At 43.2% G+C, this 14,841-nt stretch overlaps 2 protein-coding genes across 5 annotated transcripts in view; both read left to right on the top strand.

The window, feature by feature from the left end:
* LOC121707435 (metabotropic glutamate receptor 7) overlaps window positions 1-14,841 on the top strand; it is a 252,051-nt gene that overhangs the window by 146,536 nt on the left and 90,674 nt on the right. The gene's annotated exons all lie outside the window — the stretch shown is intronic.
* LOC121707432 lies at window positions 4,082-10,602 on the top strand. 3 transcript variants are annotated; one of them, XM_042089986.1, is made up of 3 exons: window positions 4,082-5,958; window positions 10,029-10,097; window positions 10,267-10,602. In XM_042089986.1, the coding sequence occupies exons 1-3, from the start codon at window positions 5,146-5,148 to the stop codon at window positions 10,282-10,284; spliced, it is 900 nt and encodes a 299-aa protein (XP_041945920.1). In that variant the 5' UTR covers window positions 4,082-5,145; the 3' UTR covers window positions 10,285-10,602. The 3 variants fall into 3 exon arrangements, with proteins under 3 accessions (XP_041945920.1, XP_041945919.1, XP_041945918.1); XM_042089985.1 differs by having other exon boundaries at window positions 4,082-4,619; window positions 5,750-10,602; XM_042089984.1 differs by having other exon boundaries at window positions 4,082-10,097.

Genomic DNA, 14,841 nt, shown 5'->3' with positions numbered 1-14,841 from the left:
TGGCCCAACTCGAGGGGTGGCACCAAGCGTGCATTTGAAAATCTCACTGTACGCAATTGGATAAGACTATACGACCAATGTTTACAGACTGATTCCAGGCTTCGACGCAATTGGATAACACTACGACTGTCATCTGTTTAGTGTTTAGCTCGCCTTTGGCCCGCCTATATCAGATACACCGATGTGATTGGCTTCCCGCGATACAAGTGGCAAAAGTAGCATGCATTATTACTCATTGCCAGAGTGTCTCTTAGAGACAATTCAAATTGTGCTCTTGCGAGAACTCTGGATTTTCCCATTTTTTATTGGAAGCTCTGGAGTAGCAAAAATCAAAGTTCACCATCTTAACGTACCGATGATCACAAAATCCACTTGAAGGCAGATGACAAAAGTGTGTAGGGTGTATTGTCTACATTTTTAAACTTATTTGTCCCCACGACAGTGTAACACATGTGATTATTCAAAATCTTCATGTTATTTTCCCATAAAAAAATCGCAAGATAGGGATCTCCAGGGGCCTGTAATACGAAGGGAGCTTAACCTACCCAGATGTAACCCAGGGTTACTTTGTTAAACCGGGGTTGACAAAACCTGGTTATCTTAAGCTGTGTTAATCGGTACTACGACGCTGATTATGAAGTTGATTTGTTGAGCCGGGGTTAACCTAATTGGAGTTTGTGCGCGTTCACATAAAAGGGGCGGGTTGCAGCGCAAGTCACCACGTTCAATGATGACACGATCACCTTATTTTACGGATGAGGAATGCACAATTATTATGCCAAGTTATGAGGAAGTAAAACCCACTCTACGACAAAAATCAAATACGTCGGCAGTGAACAAAGCAAGGCAAGGCTGTTGGCAACGTATTGCAGATCGGGTAGCCTAAATGCCTAAAAGTAAAGTTTTATTTCCACATGTTCTTCAAATATGTGTTACGGAGGATTAATAGCTTGCGGAATGTCTGAAATGAGTTGAAATAATTAAATTGCCTATTTTGAGTTCATAGAAATGCCTACAGATGCAACACAATGTAGAAGTGGGCATATAGATTACGGTAATAGGATAATTGAATGTTTAAGTAGCCCCCATTGACTGATTTAGTGTATGCCTAAACCTGTGAACATTTCAGATGCAACACCATTGCCAAACGCACATGGCAGCAGGTGAAAATGAAACACAAACACATTATTCAGAATCGTAGGTTTATATAGTTATAGCTTGCATTAATATTTCTTAATTATAAAAACATGTAGGCCTAGTATGCTTATAGCCTTCACTTGGCCTTTATTTTACAGCTAATAAGAAAAAGGTGTTTTTGAACACTACTGTAAGGCACCAGAGTGTTTTACAGTAGCAGAGGAGTTGGCCATCGCAAATAATAGTGGAAGGCCGATTATGGAAGTGGTTGAGGGAGGCATTCGGTCGGATTCTGACATTCAATTCAACAAGTTTGACAATATGACATTCAATTCAACAAGTTTGTTAAAATTGTGATTTTAATTTATTAGGCCTACTGTAGGCTATGTCTGATTTATTTCAGGCTATTCTTGCTCAGATGTTCAGCATACTGTAGGCTAGGCCTATATCCGATTTATTTTCGGACATACAGTACAGTATTCTTGCTCAGATGTTCAGTATCACCGATTAGATGACATTAGAGACTTCTGCCTAGATCATCTGACAAAGATAACAATTTCCCTCGGCTGACAATATCTTCATAGAGAATATTGTCCAGATTTATATATATATATATATATATATATATATATATATATATATATATATATATAGTCTATATATGGCGGTCTCTAAAACCCCTCGCCCTGCGATGAGAGCCCCTCACAATTTGCGCTCCAATGTCGTATGGATCATCCAGGTACGCCGACATTATCTCAAATTGTTAGTGGAGGGGTGGTACTTATAAAGGGTGTGGTTAACGGAAACCTCGGGTTAACCAAGAACAACCTGCTCGGAGCAGGTTTGAGATGCAGCGTAAATTGCCATGGCAGCATAGCTCGGTTGAAACCTATCCACCTTTCATAGTACGGGTTAATTGGGAAGTTACGCCACACATATGGGCAACGACGACAGCTTTTTATAGGTGAACTCAGGTCTATTGTCCTTATATGGAGTACTATAAAAATAGAGCAGTAGTTTTGTGTTTATATGCATTTGCTGTCATGAAAAAATGAATTGGATTGAAGAGGAAAACATCTTTCTGCTCAAACACCATATTCAAAATCAAAAAAGGGAACACAAGTGAGAGATGGTCTATATGATAACCGATACTCCTTATGGCTTTGTCAGATTGCACATTTTTTTAAACACATTATCATGTAGCCTATCGTTTGTGTCGTGTGTCATCATAGTGTCCATGTCAAAAATTCTGACATCCTAGACTTTTTGTAGTGGTGTCACAGACAATAAATCTATAGTCATTGAATATGTCACATTACAAAACATATTCAATGTTATTATTCAAGACATATTTAATGTTTTACCCATCTGGGGGTAGTGTACACACATACATACACATACACACACACATATACTTGGAGCAGTGAGCTCACTCAGAGCCAACACATACTAAGAGCACGCACGCAGACACACCCAGAGCAGTGGGGAGCCCTTAATCCAGCGCCCAGGGAACAGTTGGGGTTAGGTGCCTTGCTCCTTCGGTCACAATTATGATTCCCTAACCAGAAGGCCCATTTCTGAGAACAGTAAATAGTGGTATATATCTCTGAGTAAGGAATTAAATATCTGCCAGAGTTTATTTTAAAGCAGCACTGAACTATTTTCTATTTTCTATCATAAATGTCACATACACCAGAGACAATAAATCGTCAATCGACAATTCTTTTCTGGGGGACTCTTTCTTTGCCCAGAAAAAAGCTTTTCATTTGTGTGCAGCTGCCAAATGAGGGGGAGGATGAGGAACTTAGCAAAACTCCCCTGCTCCCGTTCTGTTAGTGCCACTCTTACCACAGTCTTCTTTGTGTCATAATGGCATGCTGTGTTTATCTTTGTTTTCCAGCCTTGTGGATCATTTTTTTCCTCAGAGATGAGCTGTGGAGAAACATGGCAATAGGATAATGATTGTGACAGACTTTTCCCAGCAAGTTTTCTAATAATTAAAAAAATAGTACACCACAAACTATAGACTGAAACAAGCATCTCACTTTTGTGTAAATGATTTACACTTGTTCAAATTCTGCGACAGAAGTTTCAAAAGAAGTTCATAAACGATTATGAAAATAGGCAAACATATGAGAAGGTTTAAATTTCTTCTAATTATGGATATAGTTAGTAACATAGTAAAATAGAAACTAAGTGTGAAAGCTCATTGGATTTTGTCATCATAACATTCAGGGGAGGAGTGGGGCACTAAAATCCACCGGGAAAATTCTGACGGCACCGGCGCCCCTCCCCCCCCCCCCCCCCTCCCAACCCCCCCAAACACGCACACAAACATCAATAGCACAAACAAATTATATGTCAATTTAAAATACTAATAGGCTACATATAGGCTACATTTGGAGAAAGGAACTGTAGTGCTAATGCAATACAACAAGCCTATCAACCAGAAACCAGGGCCCAGTTTCCCGAAAGCATCTTAAGAGCGTCGAGGAGACCTAAGAGCGTCGTAAAGTCCCTCTTACGAACGTCTTAAGATTTGCCGACTGTTTCCCGAAACCATCGTAGCTTAAGAGTGTCGTGAAAACACTCGTAGATCTACGAGTGCTCCAGAGTACTCGTTACAGGCTAAGAGCGTCTTAACAGTACTTCTCACTGAGGTCACCAACAGGACATACAGAGGAATTACAACTTAGAATACATAATCCATGTTACGTTCCCATTCTTTATTGTGTTTACCTGTGATGAATCAGATTTTAGCGTGCAAAATAGCCTACATTTAATGGTCATAATAATGTGATGAAAAGCAGACAAAAATGCAATCCAGTTATGAAACGAGACGTTGCCAGAATAGTTTGCCATTATCTTTGCTAAGTGTTACGACCCTGTGGGTCTTGTTTATTATTTGTGTTTGTTACTTTTGTTGTGTGTTCTTATAGGCAGATTGGCGCAGCTGAGGGGTGGTGTGAAACCCTATGACGTCAGGGTAGCCCGGCCCTTTAAAAGGGGGCTGACGTCATTGAGCTCTCTCGCTGGCTAGCTGTGGGGATCGTTCGTTGCCACCGTCGCTGCCGCACATCGCTGCCACTAGGGCCAGCCTCGGGCCTTGCCCGAGCAGCTTGCCGTCATCTCTCTCACTCCCTGGGGTGAGAGACCAGGAGTGAGCGCCTGGCCACCGAGGCCTACTTTGTAGGCCGTGTTTTTCTTAATTTAGACATTTTTCCATACTGGTTTTTTTTGTATTAATAAATACACCAATTTCTTAAGTTTTGTGTCTGCCCGTTTTTTGTTATATCCCACAAGCCCTAGACCGGGATGTAACAAATGGGGGCTCTATCCGGTTTTTTTTGTTCCCAATTTAGCAACTTGGGCCTAAATTTCCCCCCCTCCAGTTTTTGTATCGCTTTAGTCGTGCCGTCGTATTGTTTTGGATGTGGTAACAGTTTTTTTTTAGGAAGCGCGCTTGCGACCAAGAGGCTCTGGTGAGTTAGTGTTTTGATTATGTTTTTGATTTGGTGGTGGTTTTGTGAAGCAATCCCGGGGGGAGGTTCATTGCGAACCTCCAATTGGTAAGCTTCGAAGATAATTAGGTTTATTTTAGTTCAAGGGTATTAGGGTCCAGAGCTTCGCCCAGTCTGGGTTATTGGTTAGAGCGATGCTTTAGCGCAATTGGGCAGACTAACATTATATTTTTGTTTTTTGCTAAAGTTTGTTTTTTTCGCTTGTGTGCGTCTGGTGGCGACTTCTTAGTCAAGTGCCTTTGTTTAACTACAAAGCGCGTGTGTTTTTTTTCGTGGCATTAAGTGGCAAATGTTTGATCGTGGCTTTTGAGGTTTTTTTTCCTCTGCTCGGTGGCTGTTGGTCCGAGCATTCGTTTTTGGGTTAGAGGGGGTAGCCTAGAAATTAGATAAGCCTTTTTGTGAACGACGGAAATTGGTCGTTCTTTGTTAAATTTGACTACCGCAGACTGAGTTAATTCGGCTATATTTTTCGTCAGTGCTTGTCCCAATGTCTGCGGTTGAAGAATTTATTAAAAGTCCTTCCGAGGATCTTTTGTCGGGTTGCACTAAGGACCAATTAGAAAAAATTGCAGAGCATTTTTCAATCACACTTACTTCGGAGGACAAGAAGCGTAAGGAATTGCTCCTTAAAGCTGTGGGTTTAGGTTTAGTTGTTAAAAATATTCTGCCTGCTAGAGAAGGTATAGTTTCTCCTGTGTTGTCATCTGCGAGCAATGCTTCTGATCGGGAACTGAAAATTAGAGAGTACTCCTTTGAAGAGCGCAAATTACAGTTAGAAGCGGCACGCATACGTGCTGAAAGGGAAAATCGGGTGGTTAAAGAGAAGGAATTGGATAAAGAACTTGAAATTAAGAAATTAGAGATTCAGCACGAGCTTGATTTAAAAAGGTTAGAGCACGAAGCGGCTGAGAATGAGCGTCAGCGCGAACACGAACGCGATGAGCGTAACTTTCTTCTAAAAAAACTTGAGCTGGAATTGGAGGATAAGAGACTTACCATCGCTCAGCCAGTTCCTTCAGTTCCCTCTCGAGATTTAAGTCACTCTCCTGTTCACTCCCCTGTTCATTCTCCTGTTCGTCCTTCTGCTTTAGGCCTAGGCCTATTGTCGGCTCATGTGGGATCGGGTTCTGCTGCTCCGATGGGCGAGATTGACACCGCGCCTTTACTCTCGGCTCCTCTGAATACGTCAGATGCGTCTGATGTACATGCTCCTGCACCAGCTCCTATAAGACATCCCGATTATGTCCTTCCATTTGCTCCTGGTTTTCCTTTGCCATTGCCTCCAGCTCAACCTTTTGATGTGAGTCGCAACACTCGAATGATTCCGCCTTTTAATGAACGTGAAGTGGAGAAATATTTCACGCATTTTGAAAGGGTTGCTATTACATTGAAATGGCCGGCTGAAGTCTGGACGTTGTTGTTGCAAACGGTCTTGACTGGCAAGGCACAGTCTGTGTATTCTGCCCTTACAGTGCAACAAAGTTCGAGTTATGATACTGTGAAAGCGGCAATTTTAAATGCGTATGAGTTAGTCCCTGAAGCATATCGTCAGAGATTTCGTGGCCTTCGCAAGTCCGACAGGCTTACGTTTGTGGAATTTGCGCGAGAGAAAGAGAATGCATTTGATAGGTGGTGCACTTCACAACGTGCACACACCAGAGAACATCTTCGTCAAGTAATCTTGCTAGAAGAATTTAAAAGCTGCATTCCAGACTCCGTAGCGATGTATATAAATGACCAAAAGGTAACAACATTGGCGCAAGCTGCTGTCTGTGCAGACGAATTTGTTCTCACGCACAAAACCTCTTTCAATTCCTCCTCTTCTCGGCGTGACACAGCTCAGCCTCCCAGTTCGCAGCAGAGCTGGAGAAATTCCAAGTCTGACAGTCCACCGCAGAAGATTGAGTCGCGGGAATGTTTTTATTGCCACGAACTTGGTCATCGTATTGCAGCATGTCCTGTTTTGAAAATGAAGAATTCGAAACCCCCTCCGAAGCAAAAATATTCGAAAGGTTCCGGTTTTGTCCGTCCTTTAGTTAAGTCAAATTCGAAAATCGATCCAGTTTATGAGCCGTTTGTTTCTGTAGGCATGGTCTCATTTACGGGGTGTGAGCAAGATAATATTCCTGTTCAAATGCTAAGAGATACAGGCTCCGCTCAGAGTTTCATACTGGCTTCTACGTTATCATTTTCTGATGAAAGTTATTGCGGTTATGACGTACTAGTGCAGGGAATTGACATGGGAATTTTGAAGGTTCCATTACACACTGTCCATATTAAAAGTGAGTTAATTTCTGGTTTTGTCAAAGTAGCTGTTTGTTCCCAGTTGCCCATGGATAGCATCCATCTCCTGATCGGAAACGAACTTGCACATGAAAAAGTAATTCCTCTTCCTGAAGTCGTTTCGAACCCGTCTGAGTATACTGATGTAGATCCTAGCCTATCTGAAGTCTTTCCAGTGTGTGTAGTGACTCGTGCTCAGGCACGTAAGTCCAGCTCTGCCGATTTATCGGATTCATTTATGTCATTTGACAATCCAGTTGTGTCTTCTCCCGAATCTTCGGATTCGGCACGTCGGTCGCTGTCCACGTCAGAGGGTGCTGAAATTCCAAAATCACCTCGTTCCCTGTCCACTTCCGGAGGTGCTGAAATTTCGAAATCTTTTCTGTCTCTGCCTGTTGACAGGGAGCTGCTCTGTCGTGAACAAAGAAAAGATCCGTCTTTAGCTAAGTGCCGTGCTACAGCTGCAGAAAAGAAAAAAATAGCGAAGAAATCAGTGGCATATTATTGGGAAGATGGCTTGCTAATGAGGAAGTGGATTCCCTCTCAGAGTGAGGATTTGGGTTGGAATACTGCTTATCAGGTGGTTGTTCCTGCTAAATTTCGGCTGCACGTGTTAACACTGGGGCATGACCATGATCTTGCAGGTCATTTAGGGATCAAGAAAAGTTACCATCGTATCCTGCGTTATTTTTTTTGGCCTGGCCTAAAGTCTGACGTAGTGAGACACTGTCGTTCGTGCCACCGCTGCCAAATAGCAGGGAAACCAAATCAGGCTATTCCACCCGCTCCACTTCACCCGATTCCAGTCATTAGTGAACCATTTGAACGGATCATTTTAGATTGTGTAGGACCCTTGCCTAAGTCAAAATCTGGGCATCGGTTCCTGTTGACCATTATGTGTGCCGCTACTCGTTACCCAGAGGCTATTCCGTTGCGCTCGCTTAAGGCGAAGCCAGTTGTGAAAGCACTTATTCGTTTTTTCTCGACCTTTGGGCTGCCAAAAGTTGTTCAAACAGATCAGGGATCCAATTTTCTGTCTCGCTTGTTCAAGCAGGTGTTACAGGAGTTGTCCATCAAGCATGTGATATCCAGTGCATACCATCCAGAGTCACAAGGGGCTCTGGAGCGGTTCCATCAAACCCTGAAGTCTATGTTGCGCACATACTGTTACAATTCTGCAAAACAGTGGGATGACGGCCTCCCATTGTTGTTGTTTGCTGTGCGTGAAACGACTCAGGAGTCACTAGGTTTTAGTCCCGCTGACCTGATCTTTGGACACACTGTTCGAGGTCCGTTAAAATTGTTGCGTGAACAGCTGGGGTGTGAGACCACTGCTCACAAACAACCTAACATCCTGGAGTACGTCAGCTCTTTTCGTGAGCGTTTACATAGTGCTTGTGCATGTGCTCAAAAAGCTTTGTCTTCAGCTCAGTCAAAGATGAAGACTCGTTATGACCGTAAGTCTGTGCACCGGTCCTTCCAGGCTGGCGACAAAGTTTTACTATTTCTGCCAGTGGCTGGCTCCGCTCTACAGGCTAAGTTCTCAGGGCCTTACAAAGTAGAGTCCAAACTTAGTGAGACTGATTATGTTATTTGCACGCCTGAGAGAAGGCGAAAAACTCGTGTATGCCACATTAATATGTTGAAGCCGTACATTGCTAGAGAGTCTGAGACAGAGGTGGACGAGTGTCCTGTGTCTGTGGGTTTTGTGGTTCCTGTGGTCTCCTCCTATTCCCCAGAGGAGGATGGCATAACTTTTCGTGATGTCCCTGTGTCTTCTCCTAGGCTTCAGAATTCTGAGATTTTAAAAGATTTGAATGACTTTCTCGCTCATTTGTCAGATACACGCGCTAAGGATATTCAGCTGCTGATACAATCAGTTCCAGGTTTATTCTCAGATATCCCTTCGCAGACTAATGTCCTTAGTCATGACATTGATGTGGGTGACCATTCCCCTATCAAGCAACACGCATATCGCGTGAATCCGACAAAGAGAGCCATTATGACTTCTGAAGTCCAATATCTTGTTGATCATGGGTTTGCTGAACCTAGCTCGAGCTCGTGGAGTTCCCCGTGTATCTTAATTCCAAAACCCGATGGAACATTTCGTTTCTGTACTGATTACAGAAAAGTGAATGCAGTGACCAAGCCAGACTCCTTTCCTCTGCCACGCATGGAAGACTGTGTGGATAGAGTTGGCTCAGCACGCTTTGTCACCAAGCTTGACCTGCTAAAGGGATATTGGCAGGTTCCCTTGACATCTCGTGCTGCAGAAATCTCTGCATTTGTTACCCCAGACTGCTTTATGCAGTATTCAGTCATGGCATTTGGACTCCGCAATGCGCCTGCTAGTTTCCAACGCCTGATGGGTATCGTCTTAGCGGGCGTACAGAATTGTGAGGTGTACTTGGATGATATAGTGCTACATTCGTTCTCTTGGCCCAGTCACCTTGAGCTTATCCACACTGTGTTTCATCGTCTGCAGGATGCCTCTCTGACCTTGAACTTGGCCAAGTGCGAGTTTGGTAAGGCTACTGTGACCTACTTGGGCAAACAAGTAGGCCAAGGTCAGGTACGTCCTGTAGAGGCCAAGATTCAGGCCATTGTTGAGTTTCCGATTCCCAAGACTAAGCGTGAGGTGCGCCGTTTTTTAGGGATGGCCGGCTATTACCGTAGCTTTTGTAGAAATTTTTCTGATGTTGTGTTGCCTCTTACAAACTTACTTCGTACCACTGCTGAGTTTGTATGGTCTGCGGATTGTCAAGCTGCCTTTCAAAATGCTAAGACTTTGCTGTGCAGCTCTCCGGTGCTTGCAGCTCCACAATTTGAATTGCCGTTTAAGCTTGAAGTTGATGCTAGTGGAACAGGAGCGGGTGCTGTGCTCCTTCAAGAGGGATCAGATGGACTTGATCACCCTATCTGCTACTTCTCTAAAAAGTTCTTAAAACACCAACTGAACTATAGTACCATCGAGAAGGAGGCACTAGCCCTGTTGTTGGCACTTCAACACTTCGAGGTATACATCGGCTGTACCGCAGCACCTGTAGTTGTACATACAGATCATAATCCCTTGATTTTTCTCTCCAGGATGAAAAACACCAACCAGCGCATTATGCGTTGGTCACTCTACTTGCAGGGCTTCAACCTGGAGATAAGGTATAAGAAGGGGTGTGATAACATTTTGGCTGACACGCACTTATCAGTGAGTCCACATTAGCTTAGATTTAATCCATATTAGATATGGATTTTTGGTGGTGGGGGTGTTACGACCCTGTGGGTCTTGTTTATTATTTGTGTTTGTTACTTTTGTTGTGTGTTCTTCTAGGCAGATTGGCGCAGCTGAGGGGTGGTGTGAAACCCTATGACGTCAGGGTAGCCCGGCCCTTTAAAAGGGGGCTGACGTCATTGAGCTCTCTCGCTGGCTAGCTGTGGGGATCGTTCGTTGCCACCGTCGCTGCCGCACATCGCTGCCACTAGGGCCAGCCTCGGGCCTTGCCCGAGCAGCTTGCCGTCATCTCTCTCACTCCCTGGGGTGAGAGACCAGGAGTGAGCGCCTGGCCGCCGAGGCCTACTTTGTAGGCCGTGTTTTTCTTAATTTAGACATTTTTCCATACTGGTTTTTTTTGTATTAATAAATACACCAATTTCTTAAGTTTTGTGTCTGCCCGTTTTTTGTTATATCCCACAAGCCCTAGACCGGGATGTAACATAAGTGAGGGATATATTTTATTAGGCCTATGAGGTAAAAGCAGAGAAAGGAACATGTGGTTTAGGCCTAGTACTGCATCAAAATCTAAGCCTACATTTCCTCACTTTCTTCGACTTCTTTCTTATCTTCAAACATGTTCTTAAGTGACAGCGAAAAATTATTGCATGGTGCAACAATCTAATCTTAAATAATTACAATTATTTATGTCTGTGTATGGTATATAACCTACTTGGGATGCTTACATGCAGATGTCAAAGTGTTTCTATTTTCGTATTGATGTGAATTAATGTGTAGGGCTAGATCCGAAGTTTAAACGGTAGGCCTATAGCTCAAATCAGAGGATATTTCAGAATTATTAACGTGGACAGCTCCCCTTAAGAGCATCTTAAGAGCAGTGCACGCGCGTTCACGCTACGAGCATGTTCAGGAAACAGTCGGAAAAACCAAACGAACGATCGTAAGATGAATCGTAGAAAACCCTCTTAAGAGCGTGTCTCCGTCGTTATCGGGAAACTGGGCCCTGGCACTTTCAATAAATGTGTGTAAGGAACTAGATATTTAAGTGCAGTATAAAAACAGCTTTGTGGTGGATAGACATTTTAAGCATCATGCAAGGACATATCTGGGTATCATAGCACTCCAATAGTTGCCTGTATACATTTAAAAAAAGACTAGCCTACAGAAAATGTCATACCTAATAACACAGGTAATAAAACAGGCACTTTGAATAGGTAGATTAAAGTAGGCCTATAAAGGCTTACATATAGACAGTTCCGAGTTCCTTTATTTGTATAGCGCATTTAACATGCACAGAGTGCAACCCAAAGCGCTTCACATATAAGACATTGTCATTGACACAGACTAACAAAGACAATAGATGCCGGACGGAGCGGCGTAGTCGCCAGCGTACCCGTGACACCAAGACATACATTTAAGAAATAACAAACACAAAAGATGCCGGCCAGAGCGGCGTAGTCGCCAGCGTACCCGTGACACCAAGTCAAGTCAAGTCAAGTCAGTTTTATTTTTAAAGCGCATTTAACATGCACATAGTGCAAGCGCTCCAACAAACAAGACACATAACAAAACAAACGATGCCGGATGGAGCGTGCCCATGACATCAAGACATGACAAATACATTTAAAAAATAACAAATACAAAAAATGCTGGACGGAGCGGCGTGGTCGCCAGCGTACCCGTGACACCAAGACATACAAGACAGACAACAAAACAAATAAAGAAATAAAAAGTGAAAAAAAAAAAGAAAATATATTTAAAAAGGGGAAAGGTGATGTTAAAATTAGTCCAATTTCCAAACCAGCTGAAAATGTCCAAGGGCAATGATTACCCGTGAAAACTGCACAGAGTGACTTCACAACCGATATGCCAACAAAGTTCTTTAACGTTAGCAAATGATCATCCCGGTGAATTTACTGGCAGTCTGGAGATCACGTTAACGTTAGGCCTTGTAGACTGCAGTCTGGAGATCACTGGAAGCACAGTCTGAAGTAGTGGGCGATCGTGTAGACATACAAGACATACAAGACATACAACAAACAAATTAATAAATAAAATAAATAAAAATTTAAAATAAAATTAGTCCAATTTCCAACCGGCTGAAAATGTCCAAGGGCAAAGATGACCCGCGTGAAAACTGCGCACAGCTGTGTCTTCACAATGCAACACCAACAAAGTTCTTTATAACTGACCAACCCGGAGAATTCACTGGCAGTCTGGAGAGCACTGGAAGGACAAGACAGTCCGAATTTGTGATGGGCGACCCTGCTGATTATCAGCTCGGTGGTCCTAGACAGTGACCGTTTGTTGTTTGTTGTTTCATGGTTGACGCTGTCATCAGAGTTTCTTAGCACTCGATCCAGACTCCAGGCACCGGTAGATGCTAGCATGGCAGCTCGCATGTAAGCCGCAGCTCGGTGGTCGTGGCAGCTGCAGATCTCTTGCAGATTGACGTTAGGCACCCTTGCTGAGCAATCCCTCCGTCCAGACATTGGATGTGCAGCGTCACGGATAGATGAGGGACTTCAGAGACATAAGGCAAGCTAGCCAAGGCGCTCATCAGCCCAATGGAAGCTGGTTAACGTTAACTTGACGTTGATGGTGTCAGCCGAGTTTGTTAATCAGAAAAAAGGACTAAGAATAACACAAAAACGATTGAAAATAACATAAATAAAGAGTGATTACATTTAACTAGAAAAATAAATACAAAAAATTAACAGACCATTACATAAAATTACGAACATTACATAAATACAAACAAAAACATGATGCCAGACGGAGCGGCGTGTCTCGCCAGCGTCCCCGTAACCTAGCAACCTGCGGAGAAACCCCAGTCATAGGCTAGGCTATAGGCTACATATCAACATAAGACTAGCTTGTGCTAGTTTCTGCCTAGCAATAACGTCAATGCTTTAGCTCCGCTAACCTTTCTCTCTGCCTTCCATCCATGTGTAAAACAGCAAGCAACCACGCAAATCTGTCGACTGTCAAAAATCCTGTAGTTTTCCCATAGACAGTAAAAGTTTTCCTCGAACTTGAACGATTGTAGGGTCATGCCATTAGAAGAGGGGCCGCTCATTTCTCCCCATACATTTCTGTAAATAGACTTGACCTGCAATCAGTTCATTGGATAAACCCAAGGGGGCAGGCGAACGTTCGGAGAGCGTAGACACTATACATACAGTCGGTTAAGACGTTCGGAAAGGTTACCGCTCCCCATGAGGGGGAAAGCATGCTAACATCATACAATGGAAGTCAATGGGCGAACTCACTAGCATTTATACTTTATACATTCGTTTTAATTTCAGGTGGAGTTCTGCTTGTTTCTGAACACAATAATTTAAAGGAATTGTGTTTACTTAACTGCCCAGTGTATGCTAACAACCTAATTCACCCTCGATTGCCCAATGTTGACGACAAATTTCTCTGGAAGCTATATACGATGGTAGCATCATTAGGTTGCTAACTGGCTAACTTTATATCGTCAGTGTAACATAACCAACTGGTACACATTACTTGTTAAAACTATTCCCACAGACATTGTAGGGAATGTGCATTCATGTGAGAATAAATTAAGATGCAACTTATGAGTGTGTGGTGTTACGGCAAAAGGCTTAGCTTGCTAAACCGAGCTACACAGTCCGGCCATTGAAAGCAGTTCTACAATGAGTACACTCGAGACAGTTCTGGACGTTTAACTGGAATTAGCAAAATGAGGGAACTTAATGTTACCCTTAACCTCGTTGACACACAAATAACTCTCAGTTCAAACGTGTTTGTGCCATTTATTGATGTTTGCTAAAAGATTTAATATTTTTATAGGTGTTTTCTGTACTGTAAGCCAGTGCACCTCCATTAGATTACATGCAATTGAAACTAATATTTTCCCCCTTGGGGGCGTTTCAGCCACTGTAACCACGGCAACTGGGGGCGGTACCGACGATTATGACTAGATGCCGACTGTATGTATGGCGGATCTGAGGCTAAATAGTAGACCAGTTCACCTAGCCATCCCCATTGAACCCCATTCAATTTTGGCGCCACTTTGACATCAAATAACATTACAGCTAAAGTGTTTTAAGCCTTTATATGAACTTTTTCTATTTTCGGAGTAATACAACATTGTGTGATTGGCGTCATAACCTTGTAACTGACTTACCGGCTGAGTAATAAACTTTTTTCCGAAATCAATGCTATAGTGACGTAATAGGCATACAACTAGAGCGGGTGAAAGCGTCGCACAGGAGCAAAATAACCGATTCTCCGAAAGCATCGGAGCGCAACATTTCAGCGAAGTTTTGATGGATTGACAGTAGCCTAGGCTATGAATGTGGCGAGTGCTGTTCATATTAAATCACATTTATCTACGAACAACTAGGACATTTAGAACAGTAATGTAGACGTAACGAAGTAAGTGGCTACATACTCAATCTCTCGGTGCAGCTATCACAAGAGTTACACGAGTCAGACTACGTGCCTACGTTACATTTACGTCCCCTGAGCCTGCGCAGAAAGCCTCGTCGACCAACAGGAAACGGTTGAAATTTGCTTCACCCGCCTCGATTGACGTCTACGTGATGACTCTGTCCATATCTTTTACTGTCTATGGATAAACCAGAAACACATTCCCCATTCCCAGGAGGCTTTGCTCCATTCTAGCCTAGGCCTGCGTTA

The sequence above is a fragment of the Alosa sapidissima genome, chromosome 4, assembly GCF_018492685.1.
Source record: "Alosa sapidissima isolate fAloSap1 chromosome 4, fAloSap1.pri, whole genome shotgun sequence".
Lineage (NCBI taxonomy): Eukaryota > Metazoa > Chordata > Actinopteri > Clupeiformes > Clupeidae > Alosa > Alosa sapidissima.
The sequence above is the reverse complement of the archived record's forward strand: the minus strand, read 5'-3'. Positions and strand labels throughout refer to the sequence as shown.

Excerpts from the sequence above, each read along its gene's own strand:
- LOC121707432 (XM_042089984.1), top strand. The coding sequence starts at position 5,146 with ATGTCTGCGGTTGAAGAATTTATTAAAAGTCCTTCCGAGGATCTTTTG. Across the intron at positions 10,098-10,266 it reads GGCTTCAACCTGGAGATAAG|GCAGATTGGCGCAGCTGAGG; the intron begins GTATAAGAAGGG and ends GTGTTCTTCTAG.